At 36.8% G+C, this 21,240-nt stretch overlaps 1 protein-coding gene across 7 annotated transcripts in view; it reads left to right on the top strand.

Annotated features, from left to right (window-relative positions):
- Positions 1 to 20,255, top strand: part of NEBL (nebulette) — a 255,004-nt gene extending 234,749 nt beyond the window's left edge. For all 7 annotated transcript variants that reach the window (XM_065832832.2, XM_065832831.2, XM_071805211.1 and 4 more), the window contains 2 exons: positions 10,001 to 10,116; positions 15,535 to 20,255. In XM_065832832.2, coding sequence (XP_065688904.1) covers positions 10,001 to 10,116; positions 15,535 to 15,711 — 293 coding nt within the window. In that variant the 3' untranslated portion in view covers positions 15,712 to 20,255. The remainder of the gene's footprint in view (positions 1 to 10,000; positions 10,117 to 15,534) is intronic.
- Positions 20,256 to 21,240: the final 985 nt, after the last annotated feature.

The following is a 21,240-nucleotide window of genomic DNA, read 5'->3' as shown; positions in this document are numbered from 1 at the left end:
TTCATTCTAAATTGTAATTTTGTGTTGTGTTCACTTCCATTTTATCTTTTTTTTTTTTTAGCAAAAAGCACAAAAACATGTCAGTATGTGCAAACACCACAAACAGCCTCATCCTATATTTTTAAAGGCTGGTAACCTTTTGAAGCATTTTACTTACTGAATTTCCTTGGAGATCATTTACCACCCTATTTAATAACAAATACCTTTAGCTTTTGTGTGAAAAAAGCTTATGTTTTAAGGGGCTGCTATAGAATTACATTTATCAAATCTGTTGTTCTGAGTGCTTAGGGTCTTACAGTCCTAAATGACCTTTTCAAAGGCAGTCTTGGGAAGCTGATGGTGTTTTCTGCTTATCAAAATTGTCTGCACTGCCAGGACAGCACTGGCTCGTGCTCTTTGCAGGCTGTGAAGTTGCAACTTGCCACCTCACTGCTCCAGTCAGACACAGTCAAAGGCAGGAACTCTGTGGGTTGTTTGGGAACCAGCTTCTTCTCCTCTTTGCAGAGCACAGTACTACCTGTATTAATGTTTAATACTTCACAACTCTGTGATGCTTAACAACTACAATAAAGTGTTAATGATTGCAAAGGCTTTTGAGCTGTGACTCAGTATCCTCCAGTTCCTGTTCCTCAATAGAAATGATGCTCTAAGGAATATCTAGAAGCACATCTTGGCAAAAATCTTCCCTGTGTTATCCTCTTTTGGTGAAGAGGATGGATGTTCAATTGATTGCTCTCTTTCTTTTGACATTGACAGTAGAAAACAGGACATCCTTGTTTTCTTCAATTTTTTTGCTAGACTCTTAATATTTAATACCAGCTTGCAGACATCACATCTGGAGACAGTGCTAGTCTGGGCTTTCCCTGAATACAGCCCTTTTGTGCACTTCCTCTGAAGGGCAATGAAAGCCATGCTACTTTTATTTAAGGGAAAAATGTCCATGGGAGACTTGTTTTGTTTTGTTTTTAGTAAGGAGATTTAGACCCTCCAGAGAGGCTGGAATGGACCACAATAAACAGATTGCCCTGAAAAAGAATATCATGGCATTGACTGACCCACTGTTTCTCAAAATACGAAGAATTAAGGAGAAGGCCTGAACGACCAGACACATAGACTACAATGTACCAGAGAGGCAGTTTGCCAACTGTTCTTCTGCTGGACTAGCTAGTACTTCCCAAATTTCAACTCCATCTGCTATTGGATATAGGATGGACTTATACAACAAAGACCACTGTAACCAATAATTAGTATTATTGGCTGTTCATACAAATCAGGAATTTTGTAACAGGTGAAATTTTTGTATGTTTGCTCTCTGGAGTAACTGAAATATGAGATAGTCCCCTTCTGAGAGGAAAACGAATTATGAATAAAATACAGGATTTCATGTGGCATGAAGACATTAGATGTTCTTTTTGTAATTCCTTTCAAAATGTATTTGTTTTCTTTCACGTAGGCTGAACAGCTATGTGTGATCTTCTGTTTTAATTCCATTCAAAATATTTTTTTTCTATAATGAAACTACTGTTAAGAGTTATATTGGTATGATTCTCCATTTCCCACAATAATCTTCAGTGTTGGGTACATATATTAGGCTTAATTATTGCTAGCTGATAAAATAGTGTTATAAACCAATAGTGCTTAAATGACTCTACCAGTCTCATCATGACACTAAGGAAATTTAGTTTAAAAGATTTTATCCGTTGTAAGTAATCTTGCAGGTGATGACATTTTGATATTTTGCATCTTGAATAATTATTTCATATGAAATACAAAAGAAATAATTTTATTGATTCCACCCTTCACCTCATTTTTTTAAAGATCTGGCTTATTTCTTGTGTCTTTATAATATAGGTTGTGGAAACTTCCTAAGCTTGTAATGTTCTGAATTTGCCACTGACTCCAAGTAGTTCAGAGCATCAATTCTAATGGGGTCAGTGAGCATGGCAGAAATTTATTAGCACCCTGTGTGAATTAGGCCATACTTTCAGGTTGTTATTTCAACAACCTAATTATATCTGGGTTTGACATTCCAATTTACTAACTAATACTGACTCCTGTAATGGATAGTATGCAGGCAAACTGCTGCTTCTGACAGCACCACTGAGAGCAACAAGCCTGGTAGCTCAGACATCCATGAAAGCAGCCTAGCTGACAATTAAAGGGCAAGTAAGAAAGAAAAAACGAAAACAAAAACAAACGAAAGAAAGGAAGAAAGAAAGGAAGAAAGAAAGGAAGAAAAGAGATGAAGGGAAAGTTACTGTTACAAGAAAAAATGCCAAAATGCCTTACTGTGTTGTTCTCTACTGTTGTAAAAACAGCACTGTTCTGTATCAGGTCTCACCATCTGCAGTCTTCAGGTTAGTACTTTTTATATGCTTATGTTGTCCAACCTATTCCCAGTAAATTTGACTGTTCTGTGCCAATGTTTATGACTAGAAAATGATAAAACTCTATAATAGATAAGAATTATAATCAGTTTAGAGTACATGTTTCCATTTTCTAGCTTATTTGAAAAGTTAATGCTGCGCAATTTAACTTTAGAGCTGTCTGGGAAATTTTTAGTATTGCTCATTGAAAGACAGTTTAATACCAAACTTCTTTATAGGAATGCATCACCTATAGTTAATGTCTCAATACCACAAAAATCCATTTTATTCAGTTTTGAGATTGTTAAGATTAGACCTTGACATTTTTGAAACAAAGAATCCAGCTTTATGTTGAAATATGTTTTATTTTGAAGAGTCACAGAAATTATTGAAAAAATGGAAAATATCAAAATTAAACCTAGATTTTTGAAATGATTGACATAAAACTGTTTCTTTACCTGATTTTTAAAATTTCTTTTTGCATGAACCTTTGAGATTTTTTTTTCTTTACATCCCAGTTTGGGACAGAAGTATTCATGGCAGTCAGTTCTGCACTGGGAAATCATTACTGAGATTTTCTTAATGTTATCTGTATCTAACATATCTGTACTCTTCAGTTTGTTCTCTATACTCCTATGACTGCTTTTGTATCATGTCCTTTAGGGACTATTCCCTTGCTCTGTACAATGGGCATGCTGCAGAGTTCTGTACTGCATTTTAGCCTCTTCACCATCTCTGTCTCTGGGTGGCTCTTGCGCATTCATTAAAGTCTTTAAGTTCTCTAATATATGTTTTTACTGTCAAGTAAACAGCTCTTGCTGCCTTGAACTTCTCTAAACTTCCACTATGACTTCTTTCAAATACTGTGGGACGTAGGGTGTGCGTAGTTGAGCAGTACATGCCACATGCCAGCACACAGGAGTGTTCTGCATTACACGGGATGCTTTGTTTAGGGCTGGGTGCTGGGACATCTGGGTGGAAGCATTTGTCAGAACCTCAGCTCTTTTGTGGTTTAAACTCTGAGCTTGCACAGAGGTGAGACACTTGGGGGGACATACCTTGGGACAGCTGAGCTGGTGTAGTTGTTTGCTTCCTTCTGCTGCCCATGGCCTTGAGTCCTGCCTCTTTCCTTGGACTGCATCTGTTCCTGGCCTGATCCCTTGCTGAGCTGACTTAGCTCACCAAACCAGCAGAAAGACAACTCAACTGAGAGGAAGGGAAAGGGTGGCAGGAGTGTTAAATTGCCTCAGCCAGCTCATGGAGCATCAGCCTCAGATATGCAATGGGAATAGGGGATGGACTGCATATAGCCTCTTTGAGACATATCACCTCATGACTCCTGCTAAGTTCTTCTAACACTCTATAAGTTTAGCAGAGAATAATGTTTAGCACATCATCTTTAAAAGCCTGCTGAAAGCTCATCTGTCATAGCAGTCAAGCTACTGTTCTCTTTTCATTCCTTTCACAGCCTGTCCTTATCATACCTATCCTGCCTTACTTACTGCCAAAGCATCAAGATTCTTGTTTCTGATTAGACTGTGATATGAGCCTTCTCTAAAACTCTCATTAAATTCTTGGTTGACCAGAGTTGTGTTTCATTTATCTTGCTGTTCAGGCTTGGGCAAGAGGTAAACTTCTGCAGAATAAATGTATTAGCCTTCTTAAAATCTCTCCTTAGAACTGTTTCTCAGGATACTTGTATGGTTAACACAGTGCTGTGCTGAGCTCATCTCCAGAGCTTATACAGGAATAATCACAGCATGGCAAATAAACAGGAGGAATTACAGGATATGTGGTTGCCCAAAGAGGTATGCTGAAATCTCCGTACTGAACTCAAAATTGACTGGACAAGACCCTAAGCAACCTAACCTAACTGCAGATTTGGCTCTGATTTTAAAAGGGAGACAAACTATATTACCTCTAGAGGTCTCTTCCAGCCTTAATGTTCTATCATGGCCTTTTGCTTTTTATTGTATGTTCTCTTGTACTCTGTTGTCTCTTGGTTTTCACTTTATTTCTTTGAATTCAAGCTCTTTGAAACAGTATTTTTGTTACTTACATTTAGTACTTTTACATATTTTATATGTAAATATATTTAAAATGTAACTTTAAATACATACATAAATGTTCTTTTGTCAAGCATTGGAGTGGGCTGGCCAGGGAAGTATTTGAGTCACCATCTCTGGCCTTATTTAAAAGACATGTAGCATGGTGCTTAGGAACATAGTTTACTGGTGGAGTTGACAGTGTCAATGGTTGGAGTCTATGGTCTTCAAGGTCCTTTCCAACCTAAATGATTTTATTATTCCATGATTCATATAGTTTACTTTTTTTTTTTCCCCCCCCCCAGATCTGTTTGGCAATTGTTTTTCCTGTCCTTATTCAAGTTGATTAGTACCTTTTCTTAAAAAGTCTTCCTGCAAATTTTGATGAGACAACTCCTGCAGGGGAAGTACTACTTCAGCACATAAGCGTAGCTGACTCAGTCCCTGTGTGGTGTCAGGTGCATTACTGCAAAAGTAATTTTGTTATTAGAAACGCTGGATTTGGTTAGATTCAGGAAAGAGGTGAAATCTGTTCATAGTATTCAAATATACCAGTCTTGCTAAGTGGTGATAATGTACCACTTTGTTCAAGGATGTGAGTGGTAATACAAATTTTAACCCCAAATACTTTAAATATTTTAATAATGGGGAACCGACATCTGAAGAAAGTGATAGAAAACAAAAAAAATGTAGTACCAAGCCAAAGTTTGTAATGAAAGTTGCCTCTGTGACACTTTCTGGAGAAAGCTTTAAAAAGGTACCAGTGGTTATTTTCCATCAGCTTCAATGCAGCAGTAGCACTTTACTGTAAGGCTGTATCTCCTTGGCTGTGTATTCTTGTAACTTGGACTGGGAAGTAGTCAAGGGGCTTGTGCAGTTTGGGCAGTGACCTTTTCACATGAACAACACGTGGGATGTACCTGAGTACCCCGGAAGTGTACTCTAGACCTACACTTCCCCACATGTGATTGTGTTGCTACTTTGTCAATGTTTTCTGCTGTGTGGGACATAGCTCAGTAATTCCTAAGGAAAAGGTAAAACAAAGAAGGAACTGAAAGCTGTGGGAGAGGCTTTCTGAAGGAAGACCACAAGGGCTGGTCTGGAAAATAAGGTGCAGCAAGGCAGAACAGGGGAAGGACTTCAATATATGCAGAGCAACATGGTTTGTATCAGCAGCTTCACCTATTTTGGGGGGAGCTAGTCTTACTGTCAGTAAGACAAAGACATATGATTGTGTTCTATTCTGGCTCTATTGCAACTTTTGTGCTCCTCTTAATATCTACAGCTTGATCATTCTCTTAAAGACACTAGAATTGCACATGTAATAAGTAATTATCTTTATTTCCTATTCTCTGATGCTGCTGTTTTCAAAAAATGTCACAATATTATTAGCGGGTTCTCTGAAGTCTTAGTAGCCTGGTAGTGAAAACAGGAGTTGAGATAACATGGACACGTGAAGTTAAATAAATACTTAAACCTGTATGATGTCTGTAGGAGAAAATCAAGTGATTAAGTGATTATTATTTTATATCTGGTCCAGTAAATGGCATGTATTGCATAAACAGCAAAAATACAGTAGTTAGCAGTGGGGATACATTGCTTTACCATGAGTTATCAAGGTTCTGCTGTACAAAAGAAAGAGAGGTTAAGTATGGTTTTGATAAAATATTATATCCTGGAACCTGCCCTGTAAATTATTTTTCTTTTCAGCATGAACGATTTTTTTTACCTTGCAGTTATAGAATGTGCTCTTCATTAGTCCTTTTCTGTTTCCACAGTCTGACCTTTTTTTTTTTTTGCCATTCCTTCTCAAAGCATATCCTGATCGATATGCACTCTGTAGACCCCATTGTCTGCTACAGCAAGTTGATACCCCCTATCATTTTTCAGCTTCACCTTTTTCTTGGAGGCTTCCTCTCTGTTTGTCTTTTATCATGTTCATTCATTTCTCTCTTTTCTTTGGGGAACCCTATAATGTCTTATAACAGAAATATGATAAATTCCTTCAAGTAGGTAATTTAAAATGAATATATGGCTTGCTTGGTAAGTGGGGCAAGAAAAAAAAAAAGAAGGTTTTGATGCATCAGATGCATCTGATAAAGTCTTAATGCAAAAAGAAAAGACATCCACCTGTACTTCTGGGAGCAATGGTCAGCCCTCAGCTCCCTCACCAATAAATCTGGCTTCAGCTAAATGAATTTCATGTTCCACCACTGTGTTTTATTGTTCCCTGAGGTTAACTAAAACCATTGCTTTTGCTCCTGCTGCAGTCAGTGATGTTATAGAACTTTACACTTTGGTCTGAGCCAAAAGATTGCACTTAACTATGGGTGATGATGATGAAGAAAAATCAGACTCTGCTTCTGCATCATTTAATCTCACCTTGAATTATCTGTGTATCACCAGACACACGTCTTAGATCTGCTCTCTCTTCAATAATTTGCTTATTTACATTATTCCCAAATTATCTTCCAAATAGACAAGCATCTGGAGATTTCTTAACTATTTTTCATTAAAAAATTGATTTAAACTGTTGATGGTTTTTGCAGGCCTATTACAGTATTCTTTTAATGAAAAAAGAAAAAAGGTGGAATTATTCAATCAAGTGTCTTTAACACTGATGTGTGTTGATATTTATGCTGATACATATGCTACCCAAGTAAATGACTGAAAGATAAGTAGCAAACCTGTGGAATCCTAGAACCTCCTTCTTTGTGTTTGTATGGAATCTTTTCCTAGTACTTCAGCTTCTAATGCTTCCCAAGTTTCTCCTGATTGGCTTTTATTTCACTGGGCCTACAGTTTCTGTTGTTGCAGGTAAATTAGCAAACAGGTTATTTGAGAAAGTTTGACAGAATTCTCTCAGCTTGTAAGAAGCTGAATGCAGAAGCAGAAAGCACATCTCAGACCTGCTGCTGACAGTTATGGAGGCAGAAGGTATCCATCATATTCCCCAAAACAAGCCTGTTGATTTGGAGACTATAATGAAGCTGACTATCAGTAGGCTTGCTGCCTTACACTGACAAGGAATGATTGATAGGAATTGAGAAAGATCTGGTTTGGGGAGAAGGAATCAAGAGTAAAATGTTTCTACCAGCGTCTTCACTTAGGAAGAAGAAAATGCCTCTTGGGGTGTTTGTCTCTACCAGGGACCAGGGTAAAGCTGCCAGCCCTCGATTGCTGCAGAGCAGGCACGTGCTGACCCATCAGCAGCCAGTGTTGCCATAAGACACTACTATTAAATTAAGAAGTTCAAGCTGGGCTCAGTTTTCAACCCTCATGGCCAATTTACTGCTGGTATGAGAAGATCAGACTCCATTTCCTTCTATGGACTGACCTACTTATATGCCAGTGGTGGATTAGGCAAAATATATTCATTCTGGCTTGATGGCAGAACCTTTGATTAAATTATGTTTTTCTCTATTTTCTCATGAAGGGCTACATCTGGTCATGTACAAATAGCTTGTAACAACAGTGAAACATAAATTATTTGATGAACTACTTAAGACTATTCACTTAATGCATGATAATCTTGTGAACATGTTAACGAGCAGCAATTCTCTGATGATTAAACTGCTTTAAAAATGTCTTTGTACTCATATGTCATTAGAATGAACTTGGCACTTCTAAAACATCCATTATTCATCATGTTCCAATGTTGCATCTGACCGTGTATCGCTTTAATTTCAGTCACTTAACAAAGCAATCTATTCATTACAATACTTTGCAACATTTTCTAAATGGGAAAAACCCTAGTTAAATATGCAGCGTTACTTATCTTTAGAAGTATATTAGAGCAAAAAATAACATCCCAAATTGTAATTACATACGTAGCGCATTTAAATATGCTAACTAAAACTAAATGGATGTTTTAAGAAAAAACTTTGTTGTAATCAATGATATTGTTATTTGGGGAAGCAGGATAGGTAAACCACCTTGCTGAAGGCACAAGGTTGTCTTTTCTTTCTGAAATAGTTCACCAAACATTTTCTCAGTAATCCTTTTTCACATGCATTTATTGTCCTGATTACTCAAGAAACAGAGATGGACAGAGTATTATTACTGCAAATATAAATACTACTTAAATATTTTTTTTTCATGGCTGTTTCCTGCTTCTCCTGTATCTTTTAATTTTTTAAGTCCTGGATCCTTCTATACATTGTGAGCCTCATTAAATCCTACATTAGCTTTTCTCCTTTTTGAATCTGTCTGTGGTGGCTGTTCCAGAAGTAGTTCTTCACTTCCTAGCAAACCCATGAGATGTATCTCAGAAAGTATCGGGCTACTGATTGATTCCATGTTGGAAGATTTTTGACTCATGGACTGCATGGGCTCCATCTCCTGTGGGAAAAGACAGCTTTTCTCAGAGGAGTTAGAATACTGGATAAATGGACCACTTGAAGTATCAACAGAAGAGCATTTTCTTTTCATTGTAGCTAAATGAATTTCCAGTTGAACTAGTAAAATTCTAGTAAATAAATGGGAAATGGGCTAATAACCTCCATACAAGCCAGAAATCTTTATTCTCAGAGTGCATAAGAGTCATGCAAAACATGCACAGATATGTAGTGACTAAACTTTTAATTGTTAGATTTTGAAAAGCACTTCAGTCTCTTAATTTTGCTTTAAAAATGCTTCTTGAGCTTGCTGGGAAAATAGTGGCTAGTCACCTAGGGTGTGCTTGTTTCTCACAGATTTTTGATCAAACATATTTTTAGCACATTCTGATTCAGTCTGTTGCCAAAATAGGATGTTTAAACAGCTATAGAAGGTTTATCAATGCTTTCCTAGTGAGCAATAGTGGAGTCCTTGTTGATTGTATTAACTCTTTCAACAGCTCTTGGTATAATAAATGTCAACATATTAATGATCAGACTGTGGAATTGTTAAAATAATGTAATTGTTAAAATAATGCAAATAAAATATATGTGAAAGAGATGTAACAATTGTGTGGTAACAGGACGAAAGAGATGAAAGAGATGGACTTTGAAAGATTTCATTAACTGTTGGTCTCTGTTTGGCTAAGAATGTTGATGGAATCAGAATAAACTAAGAAACTCAACTGTGGGCTCATGTTTTTTACATTTCCGTCTCTTCTTGTGAATCACAGTCCTTCTTTGTTCATAGACGAATAAATAAGAGTTAGGTTGCAATGAGTTAAGAGTTGATTGCAGAGAATTTCTACTGAAACATTTCAAAACTGTGTTAGTACATAGCTTTTTTCATCAGTCTTTATTTGAAAAATGGTAGTTTGTTGCATATGATATTTAGTGTGTCATCTGTGACTATCAAAATTGAATCAGTGGTGTCTCAAGCTTTTTTATGCCTTTTTAATGGCCCAACTTCTTAAGGTATGTTGAGCTTTTCCTTCCAACTAACCTTGATAGTGTTTGTGGATATATTGCTATAGTTTTGGTTAGATTTATGTGTAATTTAACCTATGAAAACTTTCATGCTGTATATGGAAGTAATTCTGAACTGTTTCATACTGATGAATTGTTATTACAATGCAAATAGTTTCTACAAAATGCTAGATAAGGATTTTTTTAAAAAACTTAAATAATGTGTCTGTATTTCTTTAACACACAGCTCCTGTTCTCCCTGGGGCATATCAGCAAAGCCAGTCCCAAGGATATGGATACATGCACCAGACCAGTATGTCATCCATGAGATCCATGCATTCGCAGCCTCATTCAGCAGGACTGGTGAGTATTTGATTTAAGAACAATTTTATTTGGTAAGCAACATGATCAGCTATTGTGAAATCTCTTCAGTATGGAGTAGTTGGTCCCCTTGATTTGTGTAGTTGGACTGACTGTCCTAGTCCTAAATGTGAGTGATAGTCCTCATGTATCAAAAAGATTAAGTGACTGAGGGCAGTGGCAAGAACTGCTTTAAAAAAAAATGCATTAAAAAAAATCATTTATGATCTCTGGAAGGCAGAGAAATAACTGGATCTTCTACCTCCTTAAAACAAATAGTGAACACTTTGACGGTATTTCACAGGCTGAGCTTTGATATGCTCTGTGATGAGTTCATGCTCCTAGTGTTGGATGAAAACTACCAGTCTCTTAAGATCACTCTGTACATTTAAATTTGTTTAAAATGTTTTGACTTTCTGATTTTGTACCAGCAGGCTTTGTGCCTATCTATATTACTCATCTCCGCTTATAGAAAGACAGGTTAGACTCCAAGTTGGTGTGCCCTTCTAATTCAGCAGAATAGTCATGCACCTACTCATGCCTGGTCTGAATCAAGTTATACTGCTGGGCAACTGCCACAGTCACTAAGTTCTTAATTGTGGTGGATGGGAACGTAAAGCTGGAGTGAATACTTCATTTAGAAGCCACTGGTCATGGAAGGAGAGCTGAATGCGTATTCAGCTGGGATTTTTAGGAAATTGAGCTTCATTTTTCTTTTTGAATTCTTTATATATAAAGTTCAGTTTTAATGGTTATTGTATTTTTTTCAATGATATCACTGCCTACAGATTTCATAGTTGAGATCCAGTCACCTTTTACCTTAAGAATATCTACTTGTAGTTTTCAATTTTAAACTATTTTGAATGGATTTATATTTACTACCTGTGTCACTTATTTAGAGATGAAGTAGATAATTATGAACCAAACTTAGAGCTTGCTGAGCTGAAAAAAAACTGTTTTCAAGATTAGGTGAAACTTGTATTTTTCTTTGAGATCAAAACTCCATGGCATTTTGTATTGTAAAGATCATGATGTTCTGGGAGGTTTGGGTGCTTTCAGGCTTGCCCGTTTCTCAACTTCCTGGGGGCTGAGGGGACTAACTTGCTGGGAAGTCTGGGATGCAGATACCTGCATCTTTGGGTGAGCCAATAACCTGGGAAATTATTTGGATACACTTGGTGAGATGGCTACTTTCCAAAAGGGCAAAAATTGAGAGACCTTGAAGCCTGGGCTTTGCCTGCAGATTTTCTAGTCACTGCGGAGCAAAATAAGAGCCTTCAAATCCAGCATATAGAGAGTGGAGATACCCACAAATCTAAAAATGCACTTAGCTGTCTTTGCAGCTACCTGGGCAGCTAGATGTCTACTGTTTCCCTAATATCTCTGTCTAGCACTGACTTACCTGATGGGCTGCCTGTTGAAATAATATAATTTCAGTCATCTTGAGAAGCATCATTTGCCTTTCTTTCCAGAACTGGGAATGCACAGGTAATAGGAAAAGGAGGGGAATGAAATGAAAGCATTTAAAAAACAAAGGATTGACTGTGTTTCCTTTCAACAGGATTCTTACCCCTTTTGTGAAACTGTTGTCATTTGACATTCTTTAAAGTGATAATAGCTGTTTGTCATGGGAAGAAAGGAAACAGCAAAAATCATAGCTTGAACAGATATTGTTGTTGTTAAAAATGGGTGGGTTTCCTTGAAGATAATAAACCCCGAACATTTATAGAGAGAGAAAGTCAAGGACTGCTGGTCTTATACTGACCACTATCTTGCCAGTCCAGTGAGGAAAACAGAGTGTGATCTTATCACCTCCAAGGTGGTGATTTTGCTCTAAAAGAGGCATCTCTAATTCAGATAGAAACCTGGCTTGCTCCTTTGTCTTTCCACCTTCCTGTCTTCAGCCTGTGCTGGGCATGTTGCACACAGCTATTGAGATGGTACAAAGTGTGTGCTGGGGGAAAACCCTGCGTGGGGATGTGTTTAGGTAGAGTGATTTCACAGACTGAAAATGGATGGCAGCCTTGGAGTGCTTTTAAAATGTGGTGTGGACATGCTGTAGGAGACCTGACAAACTTACACAATGTTAGGTCCATTGCTTTCAGCTGCCTTTTTGGTTCTGGGCTTAGAGTAGCACTGCCAGAGACGCAGCATTGTCTGGCTAAGCCAGGCAGAGGCAGAGGGAAGAAAGAAGGAAGTAGGAGGGGAGGCGACTGGAGGAAAGAGATCGCAGCCTGCATACTAATCTCAAAACACAAGCAGTTTTTGAGATTTAGCTAAAAGCTACAAAGGTGATAAAGTCACCCATCAGTGCCTGAGTTTGGCCGCGACATCTCTAGGGTAAGAATAGTTAAGAACCCATGGGTTATATCAGGGTGGGGATAATTGGAGAGTCACTGCTGTAGTAAAACTGGTTTGTTGCATTGGTATCAAATCAGGGTCACCAAAAGACCTAAGTTCATTTTATAATCACGTCCACCAATTTTCTATATTGGAAAATAGAAATTTTGGTGTATTTAATGTTGAGCTATGTTTTGTATCAGGCATGATCCTAACATGAGCTTTAGGTGGGTTTTTCTTCCAGATAAATTGCATTATTTTTTGATTCTTAACTTTTGCTCACTTTCTATGAGCAATTCTGCATAATGGGCTGAATAAAATTGTTGCTCAGAGTACAGAATGTTTTATAACAGGCTCCTGAAGGCTGATTGTCTCTTTGGAAAATAACAGAGGGTTTTCTCATGCTTTTAGATAACTAAAAGTGTCAGGAAAATAAAACCTAGGTTGCAAGTTGACTTTCCTTGATAGGTGTTCTATGTGAAGGAGGCTGCAGCAGATACTGTTCCACAGAATAAATATAAACTGGTGGATGAAGTGGAAATATACATCTGTCAGCTTGCATCTGGCTGGGGAGCTGGGAATATGAAAGCTGGGCTTCAGTACTTCATATGCACAAGACTCACGATTCTGTCTACGCAGTAGCTGCAAGTTAGACCTTTGAGGAGGTGGGAGATAAGTGGGTATTTGACTGTTGTACAAAATCCCAACCTTTTCTCATACCTTCTTGTGCTCTCAGTACCTGCTAAACTCACTACTGACAGAGGAATAGTTCACTAAAATACATTTTAAAAAATCCCTGCTTTGAGTCCTTCAAGCATTGTAATTCTCAATTATATAACCCAGACTACACTCTGAAGTGATAATTAGGCATTAAATGCTAACAGGATTATTATGGAGATTTCTCCTGACAGCCATTTAGCACCTAATTAAGTGTTAAGGCCATAAATTTAGGTTTCTTAGCAGCATTTAGGGCTCTAATAAATTTTTTTTAAAGTTTGAAATTACCAGCTTGCCTTCACAACTGTGCCACCACAGTGATGTAGTCAAGCTGCCTTAAAGGAGACAGCAGTAGTATGTCCTATACCAAGATGTTCTAAGGGTGAGTGAGCATCCTCTGGGTGAGCAAAAGCTTCTCTGTGTTTTTCCAATTATATGTTAGTTTAATAAAACATTTAATCTTTTTCTCCAGTCTTTACCCATTTAAGGGAGACATATAAGCAGGGCTCAGAGGAAAATCCATTTTCTGCCTCATGCCAGTTGTGAACTTACTACAATTTTTCTTAAATGGACCTTTTTTTGAAATAGATTGTTTGAAGGACTAACTGCTACTGAGCTTGTAATAGCATATTTTTCACTGTTTTTTGGGGAGTTAGTTTCAAGGCTCAGTGGAAAGATTAGTTGAAATAGTTGCAAACAGATTCTCCAAGGCAGAGACCATTCCTTTGTGTCTCTCAACAGCTAGTTTTCTGGTTTGTGAATCTTTAAGGAATTTTGCTGATGATAGAACCTTCACAACTAGTTTATTTGATTTAGTGCATAAACAGTGATGATTTTTTAAATCACCTTTTATTACTCCTTGGACAACATTAAAGATCCAGCAAGACACCACATACCTCTAGTGGAAAAATCACTCTTGGTCAAAGCCTGTAGGGGAGCAACATTACAAGGCACCACAGAGAACAATTTTACAGAGCAAGACTCAAATACAGTTCAGAGTAGGCTTGTCAGGAGAGGTAGTGGTCTCCAGTGTTTAAACAGGAGTTGATTTTTCTGTAGTGTTTAATCTGCTTTACCAATTATAAAGTCAGAATCAAGATGAAAAGTATATTTTTAGCATGAGAACAGTAATACTGAGTTGCCATATATTGTATAAGTTAGATGATCCTGTGTTTCCAACATGTGACAAATGGCCTACTCACTGTGCGTGGAAGAATCTCCATCTTTCTGAAAATAATTTTGTTTAAAAATCTCAAAAAAGAACATTTGAGCTGGACTAAAACTAATCCAGAATTGTATTGTTTAGCTGAGAAGCAGAACAAAGTTTGCTGTCTCTGCAAAGGTTCAGTCAATAGTACGAGGCATTAACTCAAACATTGACTGTTTTTACCTCTTATCTCTTTAAATCATTGTACCAGAAAAATTCAGCTAGAGATGGTGACATATAGAAAATTGCTGGTAGGGAGATTGAATATTATCAATGATGCTTGAACTGCTCTTGACTTCTGTAGAGAGACAGGGTAAAGAAAAGAAAGTACTCCTGGGAATTTTAAAATGAGGTGGTTTTGTTCTGCTGGTAAGATACAAAGGGAAACTCTTATTCCTTTTGAGTTTGAAAATCCACTTTGGCTTCCAGGAAATGATAGCATTTTATTGGTTATTAGTGGAAATAAATACTCTATTTAGAAATAAAATGAAAATCTTGGTTTATAGAGGACAGAAGAAATTTGGCTTAGCTAATGATGGGAGTTCGTGTTCTCTTTAGATCAATCTTTTATCTGAATATACAAAAAATGAGTATTCCTAAAACTTATTTTTGCAGACTTTTTGAAATCTTGTTTGCCTTTTTTTCATTAGATAATAATATATTCCTAAATCTTAATTTGAGGTAAAATCCTAATGAAATGAAGAACATTTAGTGAGATGGCAAAGTTAATGACCTGGATGAAGACTGTTTCTTATCTGTAGTGAAGACACTGGAGAAGCAATTTGGGAATCATGCAGATAAGAAGCAGAAGCACAGCTTGCCATGGCTGGATGTAATGAGCTGTTACTGGTGAATATATGAAACAACAGTTTCAAGAGGCAGTGAATGGCTTGAAATCTGTTTGTATGAGGACTTTGGACAATGTAGGTTCACAAAAATCATGATTTTGGTACTCAGAAAAAGGGGCTGCATTCATTTAAAATTTGAGAGGATGGAGATGTATTATTTGTTGTCAACAGATAACTTTTGATTTCACTCTCTACCTTGCTCCCTGTGTTCCTTATCTTGCTCTTTAATTTTCTTTGTGTAAGGAAGAGAAGGAATCTGTCTCTGTTTTGTCTTGAGACTTTACAGCTGTGTTTTCTTTCTTTCAACAGAGAACATACAGAGCTATGTATGACTACAGCGCTCAAGATGAAGATGAAGTTTCCTTCAGGGATGGTGATTATATCATCAATGTGCAACCAATTGATGATGGCTGGATGTATGGTACTGTTCAGAGAACTGGGAAAACAGGAATGCTTCCAGCAAATTATATTGAGTTTGTTAACTGATTTTTGTCTCTAGTCCTTTGAGCTTTATTATGATTTACTCAAAATCTTAACCTTTTAGAAAAAGTCAGAATCTTTTAAGAGTACATGTTCATTACTTTATCACTGCTGTAACAGTCTGCATTCTCACTCAGAATTCAATTTAAAGTCCTTTAAAGTAAAAATAAATAATCAACAAGAAGCTTAGAGCTTTGAAAACAGCATTGCTTATAATAGTGCTCCTTCCAAATGAAAAACATATATGGAAGCCTTGTGCTCATCTTATAAAGATTTCAGTCAATTCACTGTAAAGGGGAAATACCTTTTCCCTGCACCTCAGAGACATTATTTCTCTTTATAACCACCATAAAATTGATTCACTTCTTATGGCACTCTGAAGTCACAGGAGTTTAACCCACTGAGTTTGAACACATCTTCAAATTATTAGGGAAGTGTTTCATGTTGCAGCAGTTAGCATCCAAATAAAAATGCTGAGTAGATAATTGAGTCTTTTGAAATAATGGCAAGTAATACACTAGTAAAAACAAATAAAAAACCCTACTGCCCAGCAGCCTTCCAGTTAACAAGTCTGTTTTGACAGCAAAAATTTCCTGATTCTTGCACATCCACATTTATTCCCAGATTGCCCATTTTCTCTTATTCCCAACACTGACCCCTTCTATCAGCTTTGCTTGCATCCCAGTCCATCAGTTGGATCCGTGCCTGGATTAATGGTTCTTCAGTATCTTTTCAACAAAAAATTCATTGCAAAGACTATTTAGAGTATAAAACCTGCCAACTCTTATTTTTCTTTCTAATAATACTTAGCATTTAAATAGGAACTTCCATTAGAGCAATGGACAACCAATACTTCAAGTCAGTTCCTTTGCCTTCACCTGTACTGCTGTAAATAAATAGCCTGAGGCCCCAGTGCTGTGCAGTCACACAAAACCTGCAGTCATATCCCTCCTTCTCATCACAGGTAACTCGCTTAATGGCTGCTTTGCTGATGAGCTAATTAGTGTACCTACCCCTGCTGCAGAAATACTTGCACCTCCATTGAGCAGCGAAGAGCAGCTCTGGTTATTGTAGTGCAATTTCAGCTCAATGGCCTATTGCTTCAGTTTCCTCCAAAAATGCTGGAAATCCAGCAGTGGGTTGTATGCTTGCCAAATGATTAAAGGTGAAGAAATATGTTTTCTTTTACTGATTTAATCTTTCTCATGACTGACACTGAAGGGAAAACTAACCAAACAGAAGTCCAACATACTCTATGCCATCATGTTTCAGTTCAGCCATTCGTAGAAAACACTAAAGATATTTTGCTGACAAACCTTCACAGATGCTATTTGGCATCCATCAACTTATGATCAGAACTGAGAGAGCCAGGTCTCAGCCTCTGAGGCTGAGGAGGAGATAAAATAACTGGTGACATAACTGACCTGTAAGAGGAACTGTGTCAGCAACTGCTTTACTTGGACTGGGTGCTGGGAGGGTGCTCCATTCCCTCCCAGGGAGAGACTCTGGGAGGAAGGACAAAAGAGTTAAAGATTCACATGGGAACTTACTCATGTGGATGCATACATGTGTAAGGAAGAAAATATTGTTGCCAACAGTATAATTTGTGGTGTGCAGCCGTGTGCTAGAGAAGTTAATCCTGGAGTAGCTTTTAGAATGTTGAGTCTGTGCTGAAATTTTTAAAGTAGAATTAAATATAGAGTTTATAGAAAAGTTTGTATTTCTGATTTCACAAAATAAACCAGCCTGCAATATCTATTTAAAGAATAAAGAAGGAAGGCAGTATGAATTTGTTATGTCAACTGAAAATTGTCAGTGCAAATACCTGCTAATTCTATTTTTGCATACAATTAGGAGTTGGAAAGCTTGTGCAATTTTTCGTAAGTGTTGCTAACATGGGACTGATCCCAGATGCCAAACAAGGTGAAATGACTGCATTAAAAAAAAAGTCCATGATTGTGGAATTGCCTGTGCTTTCTTGTCAGCTGCTTAATTTCAAAGCTAAAGCTGATCAGAAGCATCTACCTTCAAAAATGTGGTTTTAAACCAGGAATGGAATACTGTAAATATGCAATCTGTATGGGTGACACTGCCGTAGTTTAAAATGCTTGAAAGTTTTGCATATGGACCTGCTGCTGCAACAGACCCTTATACGTTACTGGTGACTTCACAGTAAATTAGCACGATTTGCAAGTCAAATGGCTTTTGAAAAAGGCTGATGTGGTAAACTGAGCTAGAAGCTCTGAAACAAGCAGTCTGCTTCTGTGTTGGTTTTCATCACTAACCATCAACAGCAAGGAAGGGAATCCCATTTTAGGAGGGCTGGCAAATTTTTCTGATGATGCCTGAGGCAGAACTGGCTATCAGTTGCTGCTGTGCTGCTCTATTATCTGGGCAATGCTGAGAACAATAAAAACAAATTGTCAGTTTGTTAACCAGACATGACTAAAAAGAAAGCTGAGAATAGATATATTGCGTCAAGTTGCAATTTTTATTTGACTTATGAAAAATAAAGTCTCCACCTATAAATACACTAGCATTCTTTGTCAGTGAGGAGGCGGCTTGCAGTGTTGAAAACTGTATGCATAGTGGAAAGTAAATGAGAAAATGAGCATTCGATGACATTAGAGGACTATGTTATGCTAAACAATGGAAATAAAATTTGCTTTATGGATTTTGAATATTCATTAGCCTAGCAAAGCAGTTATAGCAGTTTGCAAAATAATAAAGGTCAAGAAAACAAAACAGTATTTGACTTGTATTTCTCTTGAGAATGGTATGTCAGCAGAATTATAAAGATCTGTTTTAAGTTACTCATTCATGTAGTCAGGTTTTTATGTTGTAATGTTATACGCTTAGTAATTTTTGGTCATATGGAACGGTTTCTGCTTTTTGATATAAAACAAACTTTAATGTCATTGTTCAGCTTTGTTCTAAGCGATGCTATCCAATGCCCAAAATTATCAGAGTGCAATTGTAAAAGTTTTTTAAGATCTAAAATTTATAAGCTAGGAAAAGTTGAATCAGCAACTAAATTGTGTCAGAACGGGTTTTACAAGGCATGTGTTGGAGCCTATTACATGCAGTGGGATGTAGAGGTGAACAGATGTTATATGCTGTCTTGTCACCTTTAAAGTGTATATTCCTTTTTAACACAGCATGTTCCTCTCATTGTACTTTCTTCCTGTAGTCAGCATTTTTCTGGGGAAAGGAAAAAACTTCCAAGGAGCCAAATTTCCCAAGATGTTCCAAAGTTCAGGTTGGAACTTCATACATTCCCATTTTAAGCATTTTAGAAATAAAGAAGATGCAATGTGCTGTAATCCTTGCTAACACAAGTATAAATGTAGAAAACAACATAGAGCACATTCATACATATATATAAGAACAAATGGGTGCCTTGCTTTTCATTACTATTTCTTGCCTGGCTAATCTTCATTTTCTAAACAAAGCTACTTACAGATATTGCAGTTGTAATGTTTCATTATGGAACATTAGCATTTAATCTTGATGAAACAGGGTTTTCTTGATTACATTTGACATACCATAAACCACTTCAGCAGATTGGGATTTGACAGAGAATCACCTCCCATGGATTATATTTTTGACAAATGTGTCCCTACTGAGTGTTCCTCAGGGATATGGAAGGTCTCCAATACTTGGGAAAGGTAATAATTCTAGTTTTTATTGTACAGTGACTGCATGTCATCTAGTACAATGAAAAAGAAATGACAAATACAGAACTCTTTGGCAGAAAATGATACAGGGTATAAAATGTTAGATTTTAATTATGTTGATTAATACTCCATTTAAATTACAGAATATGCTTTAGTTAGTAAATGTTTAAATAATATACTGAAACAGACAAAAGATGCCTTTGAAAGAAGATGTCCAAACTGATGTGCTGGCAAATGCAAAGTATGGGTGAGCTGTAGAAGATTAAATCATTTTGCAATGCTTTAGTGATTTTCTCCAGCTTTATGCCTTAGGAACCCCATCTCTCCTTTTGAAAGAAAACCTGAAAGCTATATTTCCTAAACTGCCTGCACTACAACAGTATATTCAAAGGAATTTCATATGCTTCTTGTGTCTGATAAATAGAATTTGCATATTGTACTTAAGTTGTAATCCAGTTGTTGTTGACATTTGTTAATTATTATTAATTTAGGGGGAAATAAGCTATACTGTAGCATTTCAATTGTGTATTTAATATTACTATTAGAAATTGCTAGACCTTTGGAAGACAGCAATGACTGTATTGACATTGATTAGCATGATGTGGAAACTCTCTCAGCTGTTGGTTTTTGCAGTGTGATATAAAAAGCAAAAATGAACCGCTGTGCAGTTTGGCTTATGTTTGCTTTAAAGTGTGTAAAGTTTTAGTTATTTTGCAAAAGTGTACTGTATTTGGGAGTATACAATAATGAAGGCAACAATTGTGTTTCAAAGGACAGATATACTTACTCTTGGATCATATGATGTATCATCTTGATTTGGCTTTTGTTATGCAGAAAGTTAACACCAGCTATTAAAATATATTTTAGTAGAAATGCTTTAATTCCTTTTTCTTCCTCTACACTGTGAATATTTAAGCCTTGGTGGACTAGAGCAACATCGTGCTGCCCAAAAATATTAACCTATGCAAACTAGTTCACATTTTAGTTGATGTCACAGTGGATGTAACATAACAATTTATTTTGCATAACATTAAAAGTAATTAAAATAAAATATTAAACCAGCACTATGTATGTATTATATTCATAAACAGTACTCTCCAAAGCTACTGTACCCATTAATATAAGCTATCAAAGATGTATATTGTTTTAACTAAGAAAGCTTTGAGTTTTCAAATTTAAGTAGAATATTTTGTGCTATTATTCTTGAAGCTTGATTTCAGAAAGCAATTTCATAAAACATGATTTTATTTCAGAAGTGCCCTCTCCTCAGAGGGTTAATTTGCTTTTTAAGTCTGTATTTGTAACCCTTGAATAGAACAGAGTGCCTTGGTTTGTTTAAATAAGCAAAGGTAGTAAGTGAAGGAGGTCCCCTGATTTGACTGATACCAGTTACCTGGTCTTCGGACATTTGGTTAGGTGTGCTCTCCATGTATCGCTAATGAAAACAAATTGGATTACTGGCCTCTTTAAGACAATTTTATAGCAAATGTGGTTCTTGGTTTATCTTTATTCACTTAGACAAATTTATTTTTACAACATTGTAAGAAAGTTTAAGTTAAAATAAAATCCAGAAGTATTTTGGAACCGTTCTGCCTGTACTTGAAGAAGATTACTACGCTTAGGGACATGCTTTACTTTTTTGAATGTTAAGCATACAGTCCTAAATATGTATTGCAGGTGAAGGTTCTACTTCTGAGTGACACTGATACAAAGTTGGTAGGAGTCGTGTGTTCAGCAGCTGAGGGGTTGCATCCTCACTCAACAGCAGTGTCAAATATGACAGATGGCTGAAATGAAGAAGACATTCCTGTCTTTACTGACCCCATAGAGTGTAGTAATCAAAAGGATCTATGTACTT

This window comes from Patagioenas fasciata, chromosome 2 (genome assembly GCF_037038585.1).
Source record: "Patagioenas fasciata isolate bPatFas1 chromosome 2, bPatFas1.hap1, whole genome shotgun sequence".
In the NCBI taxonomy this organism is placed as follows: domain Eukaryota; kingdom Metazoa; phylum Chordata; class Aves; order Columbiformes; family Columbidae; genus Patagioenas; species Patagioenas fasciata.
The sequence above is the reverse complement of the archived record's forward strand: the minus strand, read 5'-3'. Positions and strand labels throughout refer to the sequence as shown.